Source organism: Girardinichthys multiradiatus, chromosome 10, assembly GCF_021462225.1.
Source record: "Girardinichthys multiradiatus isolate DD_20200921_A chromosome 10, DD_fGirMul_XY1, whole genome shotgun sequence".
In the NCBI taxonomy this organism is placed as follows: domain Eukaryota; kingdom Metazoa; phylum Chordata; class Actinopteri; order Cyprinodontiformes; family Goodeidae; genus Girardinichthys; species Girardinichthys multiradiatus.
Genome location: NC_061803.1, coordinates 1,660,013 through 1,682,506, shown reverse-complemented (window position 1 = coordinate 1,682,506; position 22,494 = coordinate 1,660,013). Strand labels below are relative to the sequence as shown.

At 41.3% G+C, this 22,494-nt stretch overlaps 1 protein-coding gene across 2 annotated transcripts in view; it reads left to right on the top strand.

The window, feature by feature from the left end:
* Nucleotides 1–22,494, top strand: part of snx29 (sorting nexin 29) — a 152,323-nt gene that overhangs the window by 29,065 nt on the left and 100,764 nt on the right. For both annotated transcript variants that reach the window (XM_047377283.1, XM_047377284.1), the window contains exon 14: nucleotides 3,699–3,784. In XM_047377283.1, the coding sequence (XP_047233239.1) occupies nucleotides 3,699–3,784 (86 nt within the window). The remainder of the gene's footprint in view (nucleotides 1–3,698; nucleotides 3,785–22,494) is intronic.

Genomic DNA, 22,494 nt, shown 5'->3' with positions numbered 1-22,494 from the left:
CGTTCCTAACAGGGTTAGTATGTTTTTTTGCTGTGAAAACATGTGGCTTGCTCCTCCTGGTGGAGGCTGTTTTCTGTGCTAAATAATGCAAAAGGTGACCACATTACATTATCTGAAAGCCTTTTAGTTGTATCAGAGTGATCAATAATTCAACAAAATGTGTTAATTTCCTGAGCGTTGTAACCTGGGAAAGAAGTTTTATATTGTTTGGTTTAGAGAGTCTGAATAAATGATTCTCAGCAGGACAAACGGAGGAGTTTCTTGCTAAGTTAGCTTTCCATTGGCAGCATGTGTCAAAATTGGAAGCACATTCTGGACTGAGAGCATTTCATGATACAAGGGAAGATGAAGCAGCTTGGAAGATTGTTGAAGCAGAACTCTGATGGTTATTTATATGTCTGGTTTCTAAAGCCCTGAGAAGATGTATTTCTTCCTATCATAAGGCTGCAAACCTGATAACAGAAGCTTCATTGTATTCATGAAAGTTGTGCTCAGCATGTTTATGTTGTGCATGAAAGCAAAGTCTGATTTCTCCCAGTTGGCCCTTTGACAGGTCAGATCATGTTATCTTCATGACCTGCAGGGGGTGGATCTTGATCGGTTTTTTTGAACACTTATTAATGTGTTTTTTACTCTTCTTGTCTGCGCCGGCATCCGTCACTTTGCCCCAAAAATATTCCATTACTGTCGTCCGGCGTCCACAGACCTGATAGACACATGGTTTCCCACCAGTCTAACAAAGCACAACCTGCTGACAGTTCAGAGGTACGTTTCTAGCTATTCGGACCTCCTCTTCCTAAGGTACCAAGTTTGCTCTGACATGTAGAGGGCTGGTCTAAAACACAATTATCCTATATTTTTCTCAATCACTGAAGGCACCATGCAAGCCCTATTGAGTCACTCTGACATTAACATTCAGTGTCTCTTTTGTCGGTGCGGAAATATAAAAAAATCCACTTAGAAGAAACTATTTTCTCTGTGATTCATTCAGGCTGAGAGAAACTAAGACCTGGAGCTGGTAACAGGAAGGCTAAATGGAAGATAGCGAAGTTGCTCTGTTTTATCCGCCTAAGCTTTTAACCTCTGAAACATACTGGATTTGGAAATGTCTTCAGCCTTTTGGATGTTTGAGTTAGAGTAAGTTGCTAATAGAAGATGCTAAATCCAGTTTAAAGTGTCACTTGGTAATGCTCAAAGAAGTGGGCAGAAAGGAGGAAATGTTATTTATTTGATATTCAGCCAGCTCATTCAAAGGTTAAACTAGAACAACAGAGTCTGTAGGATCAGAATGTGACTAGCTTTGTATTCTTCCAAAGTCTCAGCCAAACTCGCTCACAAGCATTAGCCATAATTGAATCAAGCCCAGAAAGTGTCTGGGCCGCGGGTGGTTCTGATAATGCTGTGGATGGCTCCGCTGAGAGCTTGTCATGTGGGCCGAGGAGGTCTCCTGCCAGGCTCCTCTTTTGTTGGTTGTGAAAGGAGTTTGATAAGCAGGGTTCCTGATCTCAGCCACAGAGAATGAGGCGTTACGGTGGGGGTAAGAGGAGGCTGGGCGGCGGCAGAGCAAGACAAAGGCGGTTAAATTTAACCACCAAGGGCACAAAGCCGCTTTGCTGTGATTTATTCCCCCCACGCAAAGCCAATGGTGTTCAACCAGTTATGATTGTAAAGAGAGGACCACCGTCTCCTGCTCTGTCCCCCTTATCAGCGGCTCTGTGTCTGGGTCCACTGTCCAGCATGCATATTTACATTTCAGTGCAATTAAAAAGCATTTATGAGTTTTGCTTTTGGGCACGCTGGCAGCAGAGCTGCAAATGCACCTGCTGCTCCTTTGAATCCATGAGAGAGACTTTTAGCACTTTATTTATTCTTGGCACACAAAGAGCTGCTTTTCTTCCTGTGGATTGTTTTCTAAATGTGTTTCTGATTTCTTTTAATTCAACAAAGAAGCAACAGAAAGCTGAAAAAGGGAAATTCATCAAGCAAAACCTAATACAGAAAACACTCATTTATCTCAGCAAAACAACAAACTCTTTCTGGGCACATTGATCAAAGATGGATGGATGCATAGATGGTGCAGATGGTGGTTAAATAGAAAGAAATAACACAGATGGTTGTGGACAACAGGTCAACTGTAGAGTAGCAGTCAAGGTGTTTACATTTACCACTGTAGATGGGATGTCATTAACTAGACTGAACGGTTGCAGCGAATCCAACAAACGTGTTTCTAGAGGACATTTACACAATATGTCACATCTTAAAGTTGAAAGCCATTTTTGGTGTTCCCCGGTTCATTCACCTTCTAAGATGTGAGGTAACAACCCTGTTAATTACATATATGATATGATACCTTCTGTTTCATTTTCAGGATCCAGTTTTCTTGAGTTCAACCTTTCAGTAAACTATAGAGAATCTGATGAACCTGAAATAAAGTTTATCTGTCTTAGTTGGATTTTCCTTACTTTCCACTTTTGCATCTTTTGGCTAAAATAAAGTTTGCAGAGAGGCTACAAAACATCAGAAGGATCTGTTCAAAGGTATGAGACAGGAGAAGGGTGTGAAATGCTCCACAGCATTATTTATTCACTGCGGCTCAATGAAGACAGTGACATAAAGCAAACTGGATGTTTGCCATAAATGATTAAAAACAAAACAAATTTAAGTCTTAGCTGGATTATACTGACATTTCCCTTCACAGGTACTTTACACAGGTACTGACTGCTGTGTACACTACTAGTAAAACATTTGGACACACTTTCCCATTCAATTGAATGAGAAAGTGTGCATCGATGAAAAGCCAAGGGGGCTGAATATTTTTGCACAGCTCTGTAGCTGTATGTTTTCTGGCACACAAGTTTTTTGGTCCAATCTGATCACCTTTTGCTAAAACTTAGATTGTCCCACCTGAGCTATAGATCCCTGCAGCTGCTCCAGAACTACCATGGTCCTGTTGGCTGCTTCTATGACTAATGCTGTCCTTGTCCAGCCTGTCAGTTTATGGGGACGTCCATGTCTTGGTTGGTCTGCAGTTGGTCCATCCTCTATCAGAAGAAAGCAGGCTGAATACCATCCTTTTCCTTCCCTTTATGGTTGCAATGCCACTAACTGATAGTTAAAAGGGGATTGAATACATTAGACAGGGAAGGTATGTCTGTTTTTTCACCAGGATGTCAGCACTCTGCCAACTGTTTACCTCCTGCTTGAATTCACAAGCGAAAGTTAATTATAAGCTCTCAGATTATTTTGAAGAGTCACGGCTTTCTGTCCATCCTAACAGATGTCTGTGATGATCTATGCCTGAGCATCTGATTCCTGTGCGACCATCTTTGTAAATATGTCTCAGCCTGACCATCTGGATTAGATTCCAAGTGCTGTTATTTTCAGCGCTCCTCAGGTGGCGAGATGTCAGGAGAAGATTCACACCATCTCCCCACAATGCATGCTGTCATAAACCAGAGTAAACAACCTGGTGTCACTGGCTTGCTGCAGCTTTTACAGTTTTTGTACAGATAAATGTTGCCTTTCTAACCTTGTTTCTGGTTAAAAAAAAAAGTCTTAACTCATGAACAGTGGATTTCTCTGAAGGCACAAATCTAATTCAGTCTGTTTGGGGAGAAAAATGAAAGAAAGGGATTTGAAACCATGCACAGTGGTTACAGCCTTCTAAGATTTTCCACTGGGTATCTCTGTTTGTGCAGGGAGAATGAAGTCCTGAAGGTCCAGTTGAAGAAGTATGTGGGCGCTGTGCAGATGCTGAAGAGAGAAGCCAGCCAGGGCAGCGACGGTAAGACACTTAGTCTCCTCCTTCCCCTGCATCACTCTGACCTGAAATGAGATTTAATCTCAGTTTCATCTGTATCAGTCCCACAGCTTCAATAGTTAGCGGTTTTTACAGTCTGAAGACCCGCCGGCCCGTTTCTCCTCTGCTTCTCGCTTTGACTTATCCTTAAGTGCAGTTTTTGAGAAGATTTGACTTTGTTTTCTCATTGCCAGGGGACTGAAGTGCTGCTCCGTATAAAGACTAGCAAGATAAGCCCCTGCTTTTATAGGGGGAAAATAAAATGAACACGGCAGATTATAACGGGCCACATAATGGTTAATTGCATTTTGGGGGATAGAGGGGAGAGCGGTTATCTGTCGCTTCAAGGGTTTATGTGTTTGTGAGCTTCTTTTTTTGTCTGTTTTTGTGAGACGGAGGTAATGGGCTCTGTGGACCTTTGTCATGTTAATGTGTTTTTTATGTCTATAAATCCTTTTATTTTTGCACTGCAGTATCAGCTCCTTACACATTTTCAAAGAGAAATATTGGCTTTGGTCATTGTGTTCTTAGTTTTTCACTTGTTTAATGGGGTTTCTGTTTGAGGGTAACATGGCAGCTACAGAGCGCCAAAGTTTAGCCTGGAAGTCACTTTGTAAACTCTGATAGAAATATTTTCATATGTTTAAACAGGATATTTCAGGGGTTTTTAAATGAGGTTCTGTTAAAAGGTTTGGAGGAGGTAATAGCTTACCTGCAGAGGACTCTTTTGGGGTCTTCATTTAGTATAAATCCAGTTAGCTGGTTCTGGAGGCTAAAGCAAACAGCCACTTTAAGAGGGACTAGGAGAAAAGCGAACCTCCACTGTGCATTTGAATCCAGTGCAACCAGTTGTCTTCAATGAAGTATAACTGGGGGATATTTTTATGTTTTTGCGGCCTTTCTTTACTATTACCAGAACTCTTTACATGGTCAGTATGTGTTTCACACAGGAAGATCATTGTTGGTGCACCACCTCCAGCCTCCATTTCCTGTGAAAATAACCTCATCATATGATCGACAACTGTGACGTTTTTCAGTTACTTTCAGGATGGTAAATGGTCCGCTTTGGTGTTGGTTCTTCTCTGTTAGCCATTCTAACATTATGCTAAACTCATGGTTTCATTTAAACTAAGACATGAGTTAATTGATGGCTATCAGTACAGATGTGATGTCACTTCATCAGTTTTAAAACTTGTCGGTGAAATCCGACCCGTTCAGATATGAAGCGTGGCTCTGAATGACCTGCTGGAGGACTCTTTCTCTGCTGCTAGTCCTGCTGTGGTCTTGTTTTTTTTCAGTTGCGACCCCTACTGGTTGGGATAAGAATTGCATTTGTTGTTGGTTTTCAGCCCTCATCAGTTTAGTTCATCTTGGTCATGTGGAGCAACTAATATTCAACTCAAATCTTATGTTTAATTTAAGTTATTAGTATGTTGTTGTGTGAGAACCTTGTATTGCCTAAATATCCATTTAATTAGTTTCTAAATTCTATTTGGACCAGATAACTCTTAGTTGAAATGAATATGATATGTAGCAGTAACGTATTAAGAATTATGACCCCCAGTTTAAACCAAAATACCTCTAATTAATCTCCCGCTGATGGATATTTAATTAGGCCATATTTCCTAGCAGTGAACTTTAAATAGAACACAGAAAATTACTTTAAATCACTGTTTGTCAAACCAGGCATATTTTCATCCTTGGTCAGGAAAGGAATAAAACTGCAAAGGTAGAAAATGTAAAGATGACCACTACCCTCTGTGTGGCCCAGCTGCTGCCGGATGGTAAGGTGAGGAAGCTCAGCCAGGATGAAGGGTGCCTGGACAGAATAATGGGGATTTCTACCAGTAAGAAGCTGCACGTGTTATCAGGAATCGATGTCACTCTGGCCACCACAGATGGTCTTTTATCAGATCTGGTTATGTTTGGATCTCAGGTTGTCTCCTGATTTTTTGTTTTCCTCCCTGTTGTGTTTTATCTCAGTCATTATCCTGCTTGCTTGTGTTGACTTTTCAGTCTTCCATCATTTGTACCTTTTCCATCGCTTTTCACCCCTCCCTCCCTCCGCTCTCTTGTCTTTCCCCGTCCTTCCTCCTGCGTCTTCCTCGTCCCGACAGGCATAGTAATTCCTTCTACTCAGCGGCGTCTAAATGATTTCACCCCCTCCCCTCGCCCCTGTCTTCTCCTGCTAATGATGTGTCTCTTTCCATCATACTTTGATGTTGACTACCACAACCCGACGCTGTGTGTGTGTGTGTGTGTGTGTGTGTGTGTGTGTGTGTGTGTGTGTGTTTGGAGGCCAGAGTTTAGGGTGAGCTGAAATAATGCAGAGGGGGATGAACTGATGCTCTTTTTCATGTGCTGTCAGCATGCTTCCCTGCGATCGGTGCGCAGCCTTATTCAATCCCGTCCTGTTTATGACAGCGCTGCAGATGTGCTCTCTCGAACGCTCCTCAGGCGCTGTCAGAACCACTGACATCCCACAAAAGACAAGTTTCTTTCCCCTCTGTTTTGAGTGGAGCGATAATTATTGTTTCCATGTAAGGTGGTGTCTATCCGTGTTTGTTTGGGGGGATGCCCCGGCTCTGCTTGTACTTGTATATAAGGCAGCGTGTTTGTTATCTTGATGAGAGTTGATTGCAGTTCATTTACGTTCCTGAGTCCCGCTTGAATATCTGCATATGTTACCCGAGTGGAACACAGGATGTTCGTAAGCTTCACATTATATGGTTTAATGAGATCGTCATCAGCTTGTCAGTGTTGTGCATTTTTATTTATTTAAGAAAATGCTGTGAGCTGAACCTCAGAGGACCTGGAAGGTGACAGTGATGATCATACATATTGAGACTCTGATACCTAGCTGCACCCTGCACTATCACAGCCAAGTAACTCTCTAGTTGTTCTGGTCCATTAAACACTAACCACATCGTCTACATCTTACAACAATATTTAATAAAGCTTGTGACAGAACCTGTATCCAGACCTCCAACCTCCGAGGCTCCTGTAGCAGCTACTGCAGCACCTGCTTTCTTTATAGCAAAGTCTTGGTTGTTTTGGATGTTCTACAGGAAATTGCCCCAGAGATGGGCTTCAGTAAATGGAAACCAGCGGGCAGAAAATGACCAGTTGGGGGTTTTCAGGTCCTGTCGAATAAAGGCAGCCCATGGCTGATCTATTAAGGTTGGGTTTGGCCCATAAATGCTTACCTTGGTTGTTACAAGTGGTTATTTGAGCTAATGTTGCCTTTCTATTATCTCAACCCAGTGGGCCCAGTTTCTTCTGACCTCTGAAAGGATTTTCAGCCACTCAGCTGCAGCTCCCTTGGTGTTTTCTGTTTTTGGATGATTCTCTGCAGTCCTGAGAGATGCTTGTGCATGAAGATCCCGTTCTTCACCACATGAAGATCCCTGAATGCACTGTGTTGTTGCCATGTGATTGACTGATTCTTCTGACCAGCTGGTTTCATGTAAAAGATGCAGCCTTGTCCTTCCTTCTCTCCTGTTGTACTTTAACAAAAACAGGTGCTACCGGTGGCAGTTTATTGCTTTAAGGTGAGCTGCAGGTGGAAATCCGCTGGTCCACTGATTGAAGGGGAGGTTTAGAAATAAGAGCTTTGACTGCATGAAAGCATTGCTTTCCCCAGCGCTTCTTCACTGCTTCTCTCCAAAGGAAAGCTATTTGTCTCTAAGATAATAATGTTCCAAAGCCTTTCATTCTCTCAGGTGGATGCTTAATGGCTGGCTGACTGACCAACTGGGGTTTGAGCGATGGCTCCTCCTTGGGGCATTGTTTCACTAACGGGGATGGTCGCCAGGCCTCAGTTTCTTTTTCGAGGGTGGCAGATCGCTCCAATCAGTGGGCTGAAATTGGCATGCAGTGTTATATATAAAACAGATTAACTTGCCCGTGGCGGATAGGGATCCTGAGCTGGTGCTGTTGAGCACGCTGTGGTTACCTAAGAATATCAGTCAAGGCCGAGGAGGCTGTTAGTCTGGCTAGATAAAGCCTTATGGTATTAGCTATCTCCTCATGTTCATCTATAGGCTGTTTTAGACCTTTCTTTATGTCACCATGTTTAGTGCTCATGTGATATCTTACAAATTTTTACAAATCTGGACCTCTTATATATTTACGAAGTTGCATGAGCTTGCTTCACCTCTTTTGATGAGTTTTTCAGAGGAGTGGAGGTGGTTTGGGTGAAAGGATGACAACTGTCAGGTACAACATACACAAACAACATTTGGACATAATGTTCTGTCAGTAAAAGGCTGGAAACATGTTCAGACATGTACAGGACATATATATAACATATGGGAGAAGAAATGGATGTCCAGCTTTAAGTGAGTCGTCTTCATGTTGCATTTTCAGAATCAGAATCAGAATCAGCTTTATTGCTAAGTTCGTACATACAAACAAGGAATTTGACTCCGGTACACTTTGCTCTTTGGGTTTGTTTTTGCAGAATAAACATATTTACAATGTACAAATATATAAATAAAAAGGTACATTTGCAACATCTGTATGCTGTTGTTTTGTTCTCTATTAAATGTTCATCAGAGAAACAGCCTGGAGGAAGAAACTGTCTCTGTGGCGGCTGGTTTTAGTGAGCAGAGCTCTGTAGCGCCACCTGAAGGTAAAACTCTAAACAGTTTATGTGCAGGGTGTGTGCATTTTAATGTTAATCTGAAACGTTATCTAAACCTGTGAACACTTCTAACTTCTGTGTGCCTGGGTCTGGTTCTGGTGATGTTGGTCTTCATCCCTGGTGTTTTGTATCAGTTATCTCATCTTCGTTTTTAATTTTCCATCAACCTGTCTGGTTGGATACCAGCCTATTGGTTACATCCAGCACATTTACTGGTTTTAGCCAAGGTTGCACTGCCCCATTTTAAATAAATTAAATCAAATGTGCATCATCAGGTATTTTCTGGAATCCTGACTTAATTGACATGTTTATTTATCTCCTGTTTCCTGATCTGCTGTATTGTAATAAGACCCCCAGTGAAGCAGCTGTTATTAACATTTATTCCTGTAAACAAACCATTTTGTGATGAATTATGGGGATAAATACTCATGAAAATGCTGCAATCTTTAATATAATTTGATTTAACTTTATATTCATGTAATGGATAACTCTTAAATTATGAAAGGCTTTTATTTAAAGGTATCAGGGTAAAGAGGGCGAGATACAAATGTAGGCCACACTTTTAAGATTCTTTCCAGAATCCTGGTCTGTTGTTGGTCTGTCACATAAAATCTCAATGAATGCATTAAAGTTTAACATGAAAAGTTAAAAGTTGAAGGTCTATGAAGGAACTTAGCATGTTTCCTCTATAAACAACCCCCCCCCCCCGCCCTGTGGTCTACTTCATCAGCAATAAGGAGATGGATTACACGGCCATTTAAAATGCAATAAGCTTCCCTCACCGGGCCTCGGTCTCTCCTGCCTCGTCTGACAGCCGGTGGCCTAATGAGTGAATGAGAGGCATTTGTCACCACCGCCCGCCTTAATAAGACTGTGTAACTTATTCATTACACCCATGGATCTGTAGTTATTGCCGCGCTGCGTGCTCCACCTCGCCCCTGGCCCTATGGGCGGTGGCGGCTCTGAGCTGTCAGCTGTTTCTGTGCTCCAATCTGCTCAGATGTGCAAGACTCTGCTACTAAAATCTGTTTAATAGGTCAACGTTCAGGAGGTGTTTTAGCAACATTTACAAATAAGTAGCTGAGAGTGTTTGGGGTTAATATGAGCATAGAAACTAATATGTGCAGGCATGTTTTTTTTGTGGATAAATTTGCAGACAAGTTCACATTTTATGATCATTTGGAGTATCGTCCCCTCGAGCGAGTGGAGGTGAGTAGCAGTCGGGCATCAGGGGCCTAAATTAAAAAGTGCATTAGCGGCTGTGGGTGGGAGTGAAGCTGGTGTGACTTGTGTGCGGGTTCTTCATGGTATGAAGTTATTTACGTTCCAGGAGGCCAACTGTAAAAGAGCTAATAATGAGTCATTGTATCTGTGAATTGAGCTTATTTGAGCCCACACGTTCAGTTGCGCCTCGGATCGTAGAAGGAGGTGCCAGGAAGCGGCCCGCGTTGTTTAGCCTTTCAGATCGGACTCCAACAGATCGGCCTTGTTTACCGGCCCAAATGTGTGAGGGACTTTCTGCAGGAGCATACGGCAATTAATTCAGCAGACCCTATTTATTTACCTGGCAGGAGAGAGGTGACATCAGCTATTGTTTGTTACAGGTGGGGCCCGGTGGGTGGTGTGTGTGTGTGTGTGTGTGGTTGGTTTCTGGGGCTTTCACTTCATATCTGAAAGGCGATTCCATGTGGGCGCCGCGGGGGTGTGTGACGGATTTCATCACCTGGACGGATCGGTGTTAATGAACATTTTAATCACCCTGTTCAGTGCCAGAACGTGCTGGGTGCCATCGCCCGCCTTTCTGATGGATAAATTTGGAAACGTTGCGCCAAACAGAGCGGAGTGCACAGAACCTCCTTCCTGCACAATACATACAAGATCTTAATGTTTTATTTTATCCATTTATTATATTTAAAATTTTTAAATTCAAGTTATTTCATCCTTTATTCAAGTTATTTCATCCTTTATAAAAACTCTGGAAAACAGGAAAATAAACCAGATTTCTGTCGGGTTCTTGAAAATCTGTGGTGCTGAACATCTTTTTTTTATCTCCTAATAAATTACAGATTTGTTTTGTCTCAAACTGTTTAAATTTGAACTAAAAGTCAAAATGTTTACATTTCCACATCTTTCGACCTTTGTACTGATGGGAACCAAAAAATTAAATAAAATATCAAACAGTATCAATAAACAGGGGTTGTATAATGAAAGTGAAACACCTGGTTTTAGACCACAATAATTTATTAGTATGGTGTAGGGCCTCCTTTTGCAGCCAATACAGCGTCAATTCATCTTGGGAATGACATATACAAGTCCTGCACAGTGGTCAGAGGGATTTTAAGCCATTCTTCTTGCAGGATAGTGACCAGGTCACTACGTGATACTGGTGGAGGAAAACGAGCTTTTTTTGGTCAATATTGAATTACTCTCTGACTGTGTATTTATTGCTCCCAGATATTTCTCTCCCTTTTAAAATAACTGAAACAGTATTAAAATTACATAAAAATAATCGAATACAGTCAGTAGTATAATATACTTCAACAATCTCTGGGAAACAAAGTAAATAAATTATAAATAATAAACTAAGCAATTAACTACAACCAGAATATTTCAAAATTTATGAGATAAAAATAACATTTCAGTTTTTAGCCCAAATTGAAATTAAACCATGGGTTCAATTAATTTCACATTCTTATTTTATAATGTGTAACTCTCAGTAATGAGTCTCATTACTGTGAGTGAGTGTTTAAGTAGCTGGTAGAGAACCACCTCACCAAGTCTCACCAAAAACGTCTTATAAAATCTCAGGAACATTTCTTAGAAATCTCTCTATTAGCAGAAGGAACAGTTTGTCTCACTGTTAAAACCTTTTAAATATTGCCTTAAAATCTCACTTCTTCCATTTAGAATGAAGTTTTTACTTGTTTTCACTATCAAATCATCTTCAGAGCAGATACCACAGCAGCTTACGAAGGGATTCTCAGATACCTGGTTACCGACACGTTGTGTGCAAAATTGTGAGAGCAGCTCAATTTAAGGCTGACATTTCTAATATTAGTGCGGGTCCGACCCTCGTGAAGCTTTGTAATGGAGCAGGGACCTGTTTCTGAGACTGGATTAGCTAAAGACAGAGAGAGGCTTGGAGTAGGAAGGAGGGATAAAGGAGACCGGAAGTCTTCAGTTGGTTCATCTGGAGATTCATCTCGACTCTCGCCTCGGGCTGTTTTTGGATTCACACACATGCCTTCAGGCCATCAGTGTACTCTGGTACCTTCTGCTAGATGCTTTTCACCGCCAGTCAACCACAAAGGTTTCTGTGTGTGAAGGTGGGTGTGTTTTGGTTTAATTCAGTTTGATTTCTATAGCGCCAATTTACAACACGTCGTCTCAAGGCACTTTACAGTCGATTCAATCCAATCATACAGATTTCCAGTCAGGTTCACACATTCCAATTAATTTTAACCATCATACTGTCAGATTCAGTTTATTATTCAAACTGGTTAAAAAGTTTTTCTATCTAAGGAAACCCAATAGATTGCATCGAGTCAGTGACTTGGTCTTTGAGGTGGTGGGGATAATATCTGGTCCCAGCTGGCTTCAGTTTGTGCAGAACTAGGTGATCTATGATGCTGCCAGGCGTTTGTGGTTGAAATGTCCGTTCTGGTAAAAACGGATATCCTTAATTTTAGTGTGCAGCCTCAAGTCAGTACAGTTTTAGGGTAACATGATGTCCCCTTGTTGTTGTACTCATGAAGGTCTTTGGTTTGATAACGTGATAAAGCAGTGAGCTGTGAAAGTTGAGTTTGTTCTTTGAATTGCAGAAAGAGATTTTGTAGTGTCTTTTTAAATTATGAGGTTTTTAATTTAATACCTGAGGCAGTCCCACAGATCTCCACACATTTTCTCATGTCAGTCTGTGTGGGGGGTGGGTTGCTTACAAACATCCTGAAGCATCACTGACATCATGTGAGATCAACTGAGGGGGTTTATTAACACGAGCTGATTTGTATCCTGCAATAGCCGACACACGGAGCTGATAATGAAATAGTTGGAGCATCTGCTGGTGATCGCTCGTCTGTTACTGTTGTATCTTCATGGTGAGGATTTGACTGATTTTTGAGTTAATTACATGGCATCAAAAGTTTCAAAGGACTCTTTTTCAATGTGATGAAGCTGAAAAGAGTTAAAATATCCAATGTTTGACAGACAACGTTCATGTTTATATCTTAAATTCATTTTCTGGCAGAATCCGGGAATTTGACATTTTCCTGCTGCACCTGCTGTTCAAATTTCAGGAGTTTTATCTAAAAAGCTTTGTTTTGTAAATGCTCCTATGCACTGATCAGGCATAACATTATGACCACTCACAGGTGAAGTCAATGCACTGATTATCTGTGTTAGTAGGTGGGACATATTAGCCAGCAAATGAACATTTTGTCCTCAAAGAAGGAAAATTGGCAAAGCTAAGGTTTTCATAAGTTTGATGAAGTCAAACTTGGCAGCTGGGTCAGAGCATCTCCAAATCTGCAGCTATGTGGGGTGTTCCGGGCCTGCAGTGGTCAGTCAGTCAAGTCAAGATGTGTGTTTTATGCTTGTTTTAAGTTCCTGCTATAAGTTTTGGTGAAAGAGGACCTAAAATGAAAATGCATCATGGAGGTAGACGAGCAACTATTGTGTTAAAATAAACCTTCAATATTAAACAAAGTCCAGATGTTCTCTACAGAGCACAGGCTGGCAGCAGGATGTGAAATCAAAGAATATTTAGGGCCTGAAGAGAGGAACAGCAGCACAGTGTGTGTAACAGGAGGATCTGACAATGAACTAAAGAAACAGTGTGTACTTATATTGGAGAATGTGATTGGTAGCATGTGCCATAAAGCAGTAAGGTCAGCGAGAAAATAACTGGAGGAAAATGGCTAAACTGAAGGAGAAAATTCATAAAAACAGAAACAGAAATAAACAAAAACAACACAAGAAGCGTGTGTCTTTGCATGCAAATTTATTTCAATAGCAGCAGTCCTGCATAAAGCCATTTTCACTGGTGTTTGACGTTAAGGGCAGGCTTCAGGGAAATACAAATCTAAAAATCAGAAACAATTGTTGTTTAAACCTGAAACTGTGAAAGTGTAAGAAAGATGAAATACTTTAAATTCATGCCTTGGAAAACCAAGAAAATATCTGGTTTTCTGTCAAAAAATGAGGTTGGTTTTAACTTAAGCTCATTCAAAAGGTGTAATTACTGCAAAAAAGGAGATATTTGTTCAAAGGCTGAGATGGAGACAAAAACAAAGAATGAAAGCATCAGTTTACAAGTGTGTTTCTCAATAATCTTCCTTGTCTTATTCAGAGTAATTTCCATGAGGTACAGAGAGATGTGCTTGTGTTCTTTGATTACAAGCAGGCAGTGCAAGGGCTGCGAAAGGTCAGCGCCACAATAATGTGACAAATAACAGCAACCAGACAGAGAAAAAGGTAATAACAGCTTCAAATAAAGCAAAATTTCAATGCCTTTCAGGGAAACCAATCTAGTTTCGCATTGGGTCTGGGTTTTGACTAATGTGTCTCGGCTTGATTAGGAGGTTTATTTTTCCTTTCTGGGACACTGCTGGGATTTGGATATGAATATTTAGAGGCTTACACAGATAACTATCCATGCTTGTTTGGAGCCTTTTCATTCGACACCCAGCGGAGTCTTTAAGAAGCCGCAGAAACTCTCTGCTGAATAAGAGCCACCAGCAAACCTGCAAATCTCTATCTGCCTATCGCTGCCTCGTAGCCTTTATTTCTCTCTCCATGTGTTGTGTGTGTGTTTGCCTGCATCTGAGAGCTGAACTTGTGCTGAGATAAAAGCTCAGCTCTCTCAACATCTTGATCCTTCTTGTATGCTAAAGTGCCCCTCGTCTTCTCTTTGAAAGACCTGGAGGCTTAAGAGGGAAGTCTCAGGTGATGGAGTAAAGATGTTTTGTGGCTGTGGGGTGAGAAGTTAAGATGTTGGGGTAAAAAAGTGCTAAGAGAGCAAAGGTTCTGTTAAAAGTAGCACCAAAGGTCCATGAAATGGGCTGTTAGTGCCTTTTAGTCCATGTTAGTAGTTTGTATGTAAATGGAATTGATAAAAGTAATTGTGCAATTGTTTGTCTAAAGAAGAAGCGATGGTCTATAGCAGCCATTTTTCAGTAGTTGGTGCAAAACTCATAATTGAAGAAAAATAATGTTGGGAGCTCGTCAATCTGATGTTAGCTATGCAGTTAGCCAGGCTTGCTGCTCCTGTAGCGACTCTGCATTAAGCTGAAGACACGCTCACTCCCATTTTCTGTTGCCCACATTTGTTTCAATTATGTTTCCGTCTGTTGGTTTCCCGCTATCATACACATCTGACTGACAGCACACAGCAACAAGTCGGGGGAGGGCTTCTCCGCCCTTTGGAGGAAACAGACAAAGAAAAGGAAGGATTAGATCATGTGCAGAGGACGAAAAATAATGTTTGTCTTTAAAACAAATACAGGAAGAACAGACACAGAAACTGCCTGAAAAATCCCTCTAGTTCTGTCCTTCTTCTTCTCTGAAATGCCCTATACTAAACAGCGCATCATCGCCCCCTGCAGTAGAAACTGTATATCTCAGTGTCAAACAAAGTGGTTCAGCTGAGCTAAAAAATGAAGGTCTTAAGACAACCAGGATGATTTTAGATGTTCTCCATGATCACCAAGAAGCACCAATGTCATCTTTCAGTCAAAATTATATAGTTTTAGGGTTCTGGCATAAATTCTGTCTCATCTGCATTTTTGCTGTTTTTTGTGTCACATTTAGTTTTTATTTTCTTATGGTTTATTTCAGGTCATATTTTAACCATTGTGTGTTTGATTTAGATTTTGTTGCGTTCCTTTTCTGCTTCATCTTCTTCATCTTCGTCTTATTTTGCTGATTTGACCCTGCATTGTCATTTTTCTTTATGACCCTTTGGGCTCATTTCTGTCACATTTGGATTGTTTCGCTGCACTTTATCTCCATTCTTCACTTTTTCTCAACACATTGTTTGGTTTTTACATAATTTAAGTTGTACATTTTATTGACCACTGTAACCTTTAGGCCTTTTCATAGTTAGGATTAGGGTTTTGTGGACGTTTACCTCCTGATTTTAATCCACATTCATCCTTTAGTTCTCAGTCTAAATATTTTAATATTTAGTGAAGACAAAGGATGGCTAAAATGTTGCTTTTTATTCCGAGACGTTCAGGCATCAATTTTCTCTGCTGCGATAATTTCAAATGTTTAATAAACCAGACTTCTGCATCTCCTTCTCGTTGTTTTGAATCCTTTTCAGTACTTTACATTTTACACTGTCAGATGCTGAGTTGACATTTCAGTCAGCAAACAGTCTTTCTGAAGCAGCATCAAAGATTGGACCCACGTGCCAAAGTTCTGAAGATCAAAACTTCTTTTTCTGCTTGTAACGTCTCCATAACAGCTGCCTCTCTGGCTCTCCGCTAGGCTCATCTGTATTTGACAAACAGTGGTGCAGCAGATAAGGAGAAGTCTCCAAAGGCCTCAGTCGTGATTCCTCCTCATTTCTTTTGCTTCCTCTGGGACCAGACAAAGCCTTTACCTTCCATACAGCCAGCTGTGAAAGCTCACATCCAGCATACTGATGAAGAGTTGGAGGAGTTTGTTAGCTGAAGACGATATCAGGGGTAATCAGATATGTGTGCTTTAAAATGAAAACCATGCAGCTGTTCACGCACCAGAAATCAGGCCGTTCATGCCTCTTAAGGTGAAAAGATGCATTAGATGCACGTGAACCTCTATCAGATTCACATACATTCGTTACCAGAGACAAACTCTGCTTTCTTTCTGTCTCTGATTATAGTTATTGTAGAGATGATGGATTTGCTATTTTTCTGCTGCTTTGAGCTTGAAAACTAAGGCTTCATATTAAAGGTTTGTCTTCAGAATATTATTATACTTGTTTTGTTGACCTAGAGGAGGGGGATCATCACAGATACACAGAACAGGCCAATTTTGTGGCCAGTGTTTGATCTCCAGTTTTTGTAACGTTTGGACCTGCTGAAGCCTGTTTCTGTAATAAAATAACCTATAAGAGTAGCGATATTTATAGAAAACAGAGGTCAAACATCCCACCTCTGTGTGAGAGAGCAGCTGCTGTACAACAAGCACAAAATGTTTACAGAGTTGGCAATTTAAACTGTAGCATCTTATATTAGCGCTGTTAGCATGGCTAGGATTACTATAATCTTGGAGAAGTTGTACGCTCAAGATCTGCGGAAAGTACCAGAAATTTGGCTATTTGGATTCGCAATTGAGACATACCAGTAAAACTGATAAGGTGGTTGGAAATTCACAACGGCCTGAACCACAACATTTATTGTTTTTCTAAAGCTGGCGTCCCAATGTGGCCTTGGCAACATCTGCTAACTGGCTATCGACAAAATATCTCCTGGATGTTCTATAAACACGACGCTCTTCCCCAGCACTCCCCTACCAGCTGTGTGATGATAGGACTATGCAGCCGATTGATAAAACTTCCACCTTTCTTCTCAAGGACAATGGCGCTTCTATCAGTGTTGACAGTCTAATTCTTGCAAACACACTCAGACTTATATATATTCACACCCTCAAGATTCCACCGTATCCTTGCTAAATCTTTACTTATGTGTGTGTTGATTACACCTGCTGAGGTTTTTTGTACTATTTCAGACTCTATTCTGCTAAGAATAAAGTCTGAAATATGATTTTTCTTTCCTCCTATCTTACTTTACCTAAATGTGTGATTTCATTACTTTTCATTGATTTTTAGTTTTATCAGAAGGATTACCAGCGAAAACCAAATATTATTCGTAATTTGGACTTTAGCTGCTCTTACACCAACGACCCAGCTTTTTTAGTTAGATTACAATGGCCGCTCACACTGAGCCTGGTTCTGGTTCTGCTGGAGGTTTCTTCCTGTTAAAAGGGAGTTTTTCCTCTCCACTGTCGCTACATGCATGCTCAGTATGAGGGATTGCTGCAAAGTCAACGCCAGTGACTGTCCACTGTCTCTACATGCTCATCCAGGAGGAGTGAATGCTGCAAGTCACTGACTGGATGCAATCTACTGGGTTTCCTTAGATAGAAAAACTTTATAAATAAATAACTGAATCTGACTGAACTGTTCAATGATTAGGATTAATAGGAATGTATGAACCTGACTGTTGTGAAGTACCTTGAGACGACTTGTGTTGTGAATTGGAGCTATATAAATAAACTGAATTGAATTGAAATACGAAACCGGAGCTGTGCTTCATCCTGGATTGAAAATGGAAGAGGAGATTAAAGTGTGAGGAAGATACGCCCCTCTCAGAGAATCCACTTTTGTTTTAGTTTTTATTTTCTCTTCTGTCAACAACAAAAATAAATGAACAAGAATGTGATTTTTTTGTTTTTCAGCTGAGTGTGATTAAAATGTTAAATTCTGGCACCAGACCGGGTGAAGTCCTTTCTTCATCCCCATCTCCTTCATGTTTTCACCTTTCCTGTCCTATCTCACATGGTTTCTCGTCCTCCTGATCTGTTGTTTGTACATTATTAATCCATAAACCTGAATGTTTGATTGGATTAAAACCTTTGCCCATCCTTTGAGAGAGGCTGTTTTGGCCGATATTGCGGCTGGTGTGACTGATCTGCTGTCACTGAGAAAATAATAGAGATGGGAAAAAAACACAGAACACAAAAGTACTTTGGAGTGTTTTTGCTGGGTCTCTTTCATCCTCTGCATGTGTGAAAAGCTTGTGAAGTGCTGTGCTTCTAGTTTCTCCTCATGTAAAATGAATATGGAAAGAAGTGTCGTGATGTTTTTTTTGGGCGGGGGCATCAAAGCCGTTGCACACTACTTCCTGGAAGTTCACCGCTTGATGATTTTGTGTGTGTATGTGTGTTTTACATGTGTCAGGAACCAGACAGGTGATCTGATGAGCAGTGGTGCTGCTGAAAGGTTCATCACCGCAACAGCGGGGGTTATTTCAACGTCTCAGCGTCTCACTGCCGCCGTATAGGCAGGACTCCTCTGCTGACAGAGGGGAAAACAAGAAAGCTGGCATCGCTGCAGAGAACTTAAGGCAATTAAAAGCTGCTTAATAAACTCTGACAAGTTTTGGTGACAGGCTTCATTAGCTACAGCACACTGAGCCTGTTTGTGGTTATGAATGAGTCAGGATCTTGACACGCAAACACTCACAAGGTGAATTTGAAGAGTTTTCGAAAACAAAATGTACCACGGTGCCGTTTGCCTCAGTGACTGTTCTGTAGAAGTGAGGAGCAGGTGGTGCTGATTGAACCTTGCTGTCATCTCCAGTGATTAGCTGCATCTGAACTTGAGTGTGTAATAACACTCTCATCTCCTGCGTAATTGGCCCTGATATTGATTAAATAACATATGCAGGAAGTTGTTGAACTTGTAGGATTGAGTTGCATGTTCCTGCGTGTTGCTGCATGATTGGAGTTAGAATGTGCTGCATTAACAGTCCGAGGACAGAGCCTCACATGAATATTCAGAACTCTTTCACATTTTGTCAAATTACATGCACACACCTCAGTGTGTTTCAGAGAGATTGTATACGATAGACCAACATTAAGTAGTTGTTGTGGAGGGGGAAGGAAAATGATGCACGGTCTGAAGTCTGAAATCTGTGGCGTGTAATTTTATTCAGCCTGAGACCCGAAAAATAAAATCCAGAGCAACCAATAACCTTCAGAAGTCCCTTAATCAGTAATTAGAGTCCAGCTGTGTGTGATTTAATCTCAATATAGCTGCAGGTATTCTGTTTTTGGCTTTAGAGGTTCTTTGAGGAACATTAGAGAACAAAAAGTACCATGAAATGTTCTCCTTCACCTTCCCAGGCAGTTCCTGGTTGTTTCAGAAGATTTAGCACCAGCTGGGATTGTTTGACGTAACATTCCTTTAGTTATGATCACTTTTAGCATTTAATGACAGGGAATCTCTGCATAATTGGTCGGTTCTGATGAATTGCTAATAAAGTATCAGTATTATGGATTTGTGTTGAGTCCGGTTTTAATGGACCCAAGCAGCTTATTCACCTCCATATAATACAGACGGCTGTTATTTCTATTGCTTTGAGAGAGTGAAAGCTGTTATTCGCTCTAGTGATGTATGAACTCCCTCATTAGAGTTGGTATGTTTTACCCATAGATGGCAGTGTGTCCATGAGTCTCCAGCATGGTGTGTGTGTGTGTTTGTGTCTGCCAGGCTGTAATGATGTGAGGTCAGGCAGAGCAGCTCTGACAGCACTCTGTAATGTGGATTTACTGTAATGGCCTACAAGGAAATGAGATGTAGACGTTAAATAGTTTGGAAAGACATCTGCCATGGCTCAGCCTCATCCAGCGAGGGAGCAAAGCTGCACACAAGATCGCTCATTTGCCAGACTCTTAAACTAATGATATTAGTTAGGGACAATTATAAAACTTGGACCATATCTGTCCGTGTTGCTGCTTCATCAGGATGTGGGATGAAGTGTTTTTATGCTGCAAGGGTTCCAGTGGAAATGCTGCGGAGCATTAACAAGCACTGCTCCTGTCCCACCTCCTCTTTTCTGTCTTTAACCCTGAAAGTCTGCCTCTCCCCAAGGTGGTCTGTCATTCTGCTCATCCATAATGGAGGAGAACCAAGAGGAGTCAGAGCAGCATTTTTGAAGTTTTCATAGAGAGATGTCCGAGTCTTGTCGGCTCCAACCACTCCTGTGTAGGACAGGAGTGTGATTGGATGATGGTGATGATGACACTCCGTTAAAAGAACACCTTGAGCAGATAGAGGAACATTTAACTCACTTCTTATTTGCTTTTGCACACTTTTTCATGTTAAAACCACAAACTTCACTGCATCTTGGAGAGATTTTATGCGGCAGATGGAAGAACAATTATTTTCAAATGTGTTTTACAGCTGAAACTCTGAAAAGTGTGGCTTACATTTTTATTTAGCCTCCTTAACTTTAATGTCTCAGAATAAAATCCAGTCCAGCCTTTAGAAGTCATCTAATGCTCTGGTCAAAGGAGACCAGAGCTGAGCTTGTTGTCCACATGAAAACAACTGTGTGCTGGAACAGTAATTTGTCACCCTGTCATTTGTGGTGGTGGCAGCATCATGCTGTGGGGATGCCTTTCTTCAGGGAAGGTAGTCAGAGTTGGTAGGAAGATGGATGGAGCTAAATCCAGGGCAATCCTGGAAGAAAAGCAGTCATCAATGGCCAGTATTCTGCATGTTTCAGACCTCCTCAGCATGCCATTGAGTTCTACAGAGGCCCGGTAAGGAAGCACTCTTTTGATTCAGGTGTGTTGGACCAGAAAAACATCTAAAATGTGCAGGACATCAGATGTTGAGAGCTGATTTTTGACACTACCATCAGGCTGTGGGGCAGAAGTTCACCTTCCAGAGGGACAATGACTATAAACAAACAACCAGCAAGCATATCTTAGAATGGCCCAGTCAAAGTCCAGACCTAAATCCAATGGATAATCTGTGGCAAAACTTGGAAGTTGATGTTCTCAGACACTCTTCACCCAATCTGATTGAAAGTGGTTTTACAGAGCAGTTGACTCCTTTAGTGGCTCTCTGACCCAATCATCTTGTATCTATTCAGCTCCAATAGGGTAAAAGTCGAGAAATCGCTGGCAGCTTAAAGTTAATCGTCTGACATTTAATCCAACAGTTGCACTCAGGAACTGTTTGGTTGAACGTAAAATAAATCCCTGTAAGTGAGAACACTAAACCAGCAGCCCGACATGAATGAGTGATAGTTAAAACGGAGATCCACCAAATCCAAACCATATTTTGATGTGAAAACCGGTCCATTTGGGGAGTTTAGGGTCAGGGTTTAAGGTCAATTTAGGGTGAGGGTGAGCCTATCTCCTCCAAATGAAAAGGTCTGACATGCAGAATGAACCTTTCATCATGACCATCCCGCGGTGCCGTGTAGAAGATCTTATAAACCTCTCAAAGTCCAGGTTTTCTCCTCCACCTTCCTGTCTGAGCTGAGTCAAACAATCCAGCTTTACATTAAAACATTAAGGATGTTTTCACATCTGAGTTTGTTTAAAACAAACCGGTTCATTTCCCCCCTTGGTCCGGTTTGTTTGTGCAGCTGCGAACCAAACCGTACGGTTCTCTGGAGTGGCTCGTTTATGGTGTGAATGTGATCTGACCTTGACCCAACACAGCTACCAGGGGTTTGCTGCAAGCCTGATCCAAACGCCTTCCTGTGGGCAGGTTTGCATTGCATTGTGGGATGCGGAAGAGTAAAGGAATGAAAATGCATGTCCCACTTTTCTGTATTATTATTTTCTTCCAATTTGTTGTTATGCCCTACCTTGTCTTGGTCTATTATATGTAATACCAATGAAATACACTGAAGTCAACCTAGTTTTACTGAAATTTGCAACAATAAGACTAAAATCTCAGTAAATATGGCGTGATATTGTGTGAATGAGCCACTCTGTCATGTTTTCTGCCCTGTTTCTTTGTCTGGCAGCGTCTCCAGCTGCTGGTGAATCTGAATGTTTGGGATTCCCTGATTGCTCGTACAGACGGAGCAAACTTTCGGGTGTTTCATGTCTGAATAAAACATAGTGTTACACAACGTGGTACAGTAGCCTGGTTATAGTCATCCAGCCGCTGCTGGAGGCCTCTACCAGGCTACTCGCTGCTGCTGACATCAGGACTCATCAAAATAAAAGCAGATTCGTGTGCAGGATTAGCATTTTGATTTACAGTTGTCACGCAGGCCGCTCAGGGACATTTAAGGGGCAGGATGTGCCTCTTAGAGCCTCAGTTCTGGTCTACATACAAAACAGTCTGGCTTTTGAAGTTTTATCTCAGAAGTTGTATTGTTCTTGGTCTTAAAACAGTTTGTGAATATTTTAGAGGACAGAATATTGTTTTTTTGGGGTCTTGTACCCTGCAGTCAAGGTGTTTGTGGGTTTCACCCTCTTTAAATGTATTTGTAAAGTTTCTTCTCCCCCTAGTGTGTGTGTGTGTGTGTGATAC